The sequence below is a fragment of the Camellia sinensis genome, chromosome 13, assembly GCF_055761805.1.
Source record: "Camellia sinensis isolate YWXY chromosome 13, ASM5576180v1, whole genome shotgun sequence".
Classification (NCBI taxonomy): Eukaryota; Viridiplantae; Streptophyta; class Magnoliopsida; order Ericales; family Theaceae; genus Camellia; species Camellia sinensis.
Window position 1 is genome coordinate 74623250 of NC_138973.1, and position 4251 is coordinate 74627500.

Here is a 4251-nt window from a genome sequence, read left to right on the forward strand (position 1 = left end):
AAAGATTCTAAGGCTATGTATGATTTGATTTTTAGAATTTTTTTTAAAAATTAAAAATTATTTTGGTTAAGAAATAAAAAATAAAAAGTAATAATTATCATTTTTATATAATTTTTATCTTTCTAGTGGTTAGAAATAATTTTTTACAAATTAAATTGAAACAACCATACGTATGTATATAACCTCTCCAAAAGTTAAAATGATAATTATTTTTTACCGTTAAATGATAATTATTTTTTATTTTTTATTTCTTAACCAAATTAATTTTTAATATTAAATTTTTTTTTTCTAAAAATCAAACTATACATAGTCTAAGAATCTTTTGATAAGTCATTGCTTACATTGGTAACTTATTTAATTATTTGTAAATTTTACGACATTTTTATCATCTGAGACCTGTTTGGTAACCATTTCGTTTTCAGTTTTCAATTTATATTTACAAAAATTTAAAAAATTGTCCTAAAAACTTGTTTGATAATTTTTTTGATTTATAAATGATTGTATCAATTTATAAATTTGAGAAAAAAACGTAAATTCAAAAAATGTGTGTACGTTGATTTTTAAACAAAAATTTAAAAATTTTACTAATAATTTTTTTTAATTAATTTTTTTTTCAATGATTTTTTTTTTCCAATTAATGTTAACTGAGGGGACAATTGGTAATACTGCTTTAAACCTTAGGGAGGAGATCGTAATTTTTAAAATGTGAGGAGTGTCAATGCAATGAGGGTAAAATTGGTATTTAAAAAAATTAAATTACTGAGAGAGAATCTGTAATAAAACTTTAAACCTCAGAAAAATATGTAATTTTCAAAAAATAAAAAAAAATTTGTAATAAACATAAACATCAGAAGCTGTTAATATAATTTACCCTATAATAAAAATATATTTGCGAAGCTTCTCCAAACACGGCCCTAACTAATTTATTTAGGATCCTGGCATCACTCAATCCCATTTTGCCACTGCGATTCTTCTTCTCGGTTTAATCTCTCTCTCTCTCTCTCTCTCTCTATACATATAATATACACCGAAATCCCCTCTGTATCTACGCAACTCCCACACACAGAAAACCCCAAACGAAACAACGATACAGACCAATCTTCCACAGAGATCTCCATGGGACACGGTACTTTATCCTTTCCCTTTCCTTTCGTATCTGTAAATCAATTTCTGGTGATATGAATTAATTGATTCACTCTCTAATTGCAGGTGAAAAAGGTCGCCATAGCAAAAAGCACAAATCTTCTTCCAAGGTTCTTCCATTTGCCCTATTTGTCTATGTCTTCATTTTGCTTTTCCTGTTTTTGTAAAACAAAATTGCGTCTTTTGTTTGCAGGAGGATCATAGGCCCACAGTCGTAGAAGACGATGACTCCTATTATGTCGAGGATTTAGATGATGATTATCGTGATGGTATAACTCTGAATTAAATTGAATTGATTTTTTGGATGATTTGGATGACCTGAGTGAGTGAATTGTGTGTGTATATATGTATATATGATTAAAGGTGATAGGGAAGGAAAAAAGAGAGATTTTAGCAAGCTAGAACTTAAACCAGATCACACTAACCGGCCGTTATGGGCTTGTGCCGATGGTCGGATTTTCCTCGAAACTTTCTCCCCTCTCTACAAACAAGCTTATGATTTTCTTATTGCCATTGCCGAGCCTGTTTGCAGGTATATATCATATATATGTTTTTTTAAGTATATTAGTACATGGGTTGGTTTTTGAATTCGTGTTTTTATAGTCTTTTGAATTTATATATGAAATTGAATATGATGTATATAGGCCAGAGAACATGCATGAATACAACTTGACCCCTCACTCCTTGTATGCCGCGGTGTCAGTTGGTCTCGAAACCGAAACCATTATATCTGTTTTGAGTAAGTTGTCAAAGACCAAGCTCCCCAAAGAGATGATTGATTTCATTCATGCTTCAACTGCCAATTATGGCAAAGTGAAGCTTGTACTTAAGAAGAACCGGTACCTTGTCGAATCTCCATTTCCAGAGGCAAGATGGGTTTCCTTTTTTAATTTTTTTTTGGGTGGCTATATTGGATGGAAATATTGGGTTCATACTGATATATGTATAATACTTGCAGGTATTGAAGAGATTGCTTAAGGATGAAGTTATAGCTCGAGCAAGGATTTCTTCTGAGGTTTGTGCTAAATGCTCTTAAGTTTGCTAGATTGGTCTCTTTATTTTCTTCATGGTATAGCTCTTTAATTATCATATTCTTCCTGCTTGATTTCGGTTGTGGTTCAAATGTTTAGAATTGTTGTGATTCGTTGTGCTTTCCAGTCAAGAGAATGAATGTCTATGTTCTTCCTGCTTGACTCCTGGCATGGTGTAGATTGATATAAACATTATCATCTAGGTGCAAGGTAGTGTCCATGCATGCATTTGGTTGGTTTAATTCTTTAGGAGGCATGAATGTTCTGAAGTTTTATGCATTGTCCTTTTCCCAAGGAGCCTTTGTGGATGAGGTTTGGTTTCTAGGTTGAGCATATCTTTCTGAACTCATTCTTTTTTTGTTTCTCCGTCTTGAACAAAATTTTGTCTGCCTGCTTGGCAAACCTACACACACACACACACACAAAGCATGCATTTCCTGACCTAACTTTTGAATACATTCATACGTGGATCTTGGTTAGGGAGCGCATGGAAGTGATGGATTTACAATTAGCAAATCAGTGGGTGAAATAGAAAATGGGCACAACGAGTTACTAAATGAAGCGGAATTGGCAGCTGTAGCTGAAGAAAAAGAAACTCATTCCTTTGAAATTGACCCTGCTCAGGTAGACTTCATGAATCCTTTGAAACTAATCAAATTGAATACATGGTTCACATTGCTCCAGTTCTGTAGCAGCCATATTATGCCCATGCCCTGGGAAGAAAGCAAATGCAAGAAATCCTGTATTTTACACTTTTGTACAATGGAGTCCTGGGTTTTTGAATTAGTGTAAAAAGATGTGCTTCAAATTAATGGTGTTTGATTTGAACCTGTTCTTAAAAGTTGAGATATTTTACTCGTATCTGGCCTGGTTGATTTCCAGAGGAAATAGATCTCTGTTCTGTACTCTTATCAAAGTATATTTTTTTGGGTGGTAGATATAGCTCCTACTGGAATTTTATGTTGTTATAAGATAGATAGGTCAGCAGGAATGAATGTGCTTTGTTAGCTTGGGAGCTAGAATTTGCAATTGGTATCAGTTCTGTTGAACTCTAATTTTAGGCAGTTCCTGGTTATTTCAGTTTAGATTGGTCAATTCAGTTGGAACTGTTATATTGGATATTTTGGTTGATGAAAAGGCATGCTGTGAATGAATAAAATCCCATGACGGAAGGTGGACTATGATCCACTTGTCAGAAATTGTTTCTCAATTTACTTTCTAAAATTTCCCTCATCTTTGTCAACCTTCAGACATGAGATCCAATATGCTATATTCATTTAGACTTATAGTTCCGAGGTCAACTATGCAATGTGGCTTTGCTTTGTTTTAGGAGCTTAGAAAAGAAGTTCCACTGTCCACTTTCTTCTACTAGTTGAAATAGCAATATTACTGAACTTCTTTGCACTGGGTGATAGTTTTCTTTTTATCATGTTATTTCAGGCTTGCGGGAATTATGTCAGTACTTGTTTAACTATGTTATATGGACTCGGGGTATAAGGGATATGGGTATAGGGATGCTTCATGAACAATATACATATTGCATATTGCATAATATTTTAAATAAGACATTGCAAATTATATAGAAATGTACTCGAAATTAAATAGGATTTAGGGAAAATATGGAATTTATATTTCTCATCAATGTGAGAGGCCAAAAATGTTTCTTTGTTAGCAAATGTGAGTTTCTTTTTCTTCAAACATTGTAAAAAAATTAGAGAACCCAAGTGTCTAAATTGGATATGAGTGTTAGACACATATCCTACATCCTTACCCTTGTCATATTCGGTGGACATTGGTACATCACTAGAAACAGAAGAGCTCAAGAGTGATTTAGACGATGACTGAACCTCACATAGGGGTTGGGTCTGTGGATTGGGTAATCTCTAAAGAAGACCCATCTTTTGAGGTTGTATTCCTATTGTACATTAGCCGGCCATTATGAGGAACTGCAAGAAATGAACTATATTATGATGGAATGGTATTAAACTACTGTTTATTGTATTTATATGTATCTATGGTTGATCATGAAACTCTTTTTCACAATGAACCCTAGTGATCATATCATAATAACCTGAAT

At 33.0% G+C, this 4251-nt stretch overlaps 1 protein-coding gene across 1 annotated transcript in view; it reads left to right on the plus strand.

Annotated features, from left to right (window-relative positions):
- Positions 1 to 876: 876 nt before the first annotated feature.
- The window catches only part of LOC114281805 (general transcription and DNA repair factor IIH helicase/translocase subunit XPB1), an 11433-nt gene continuing 8058 nt past the window's right edge, over positions 877 to 4251 (plus strand). The window contains exons 1-7 of the mRNA XM_028224387.2: positions 877 to 1126; positions 1210 to 1253; positions 1337 to 1412; positions 1507 to 1675; positions 1788 to 2010; positions 2102 to 2158; positions 2655 to 2798. Coding sequence (XP_028080188.2) covers positions 1117 to 1126; positions 1210 to 1253; positions 1337 to 1412; positions 1507 to 1675; positions 1788 to 2010; positions 2102 to 2158; positions 2655 to 2798 — 723 coding nt within the window. The 5' untranslated portion in view covers positions 877 to 1116. The remainder of the gene's footprint in view (positions 1127 to 1209; positions 1254 to 1336; positions 1413 to 1506; positions 1676 to 1787; positions 2011 to 2101; positions 2159 to 2654; positions 2799 to 4251) is intronic.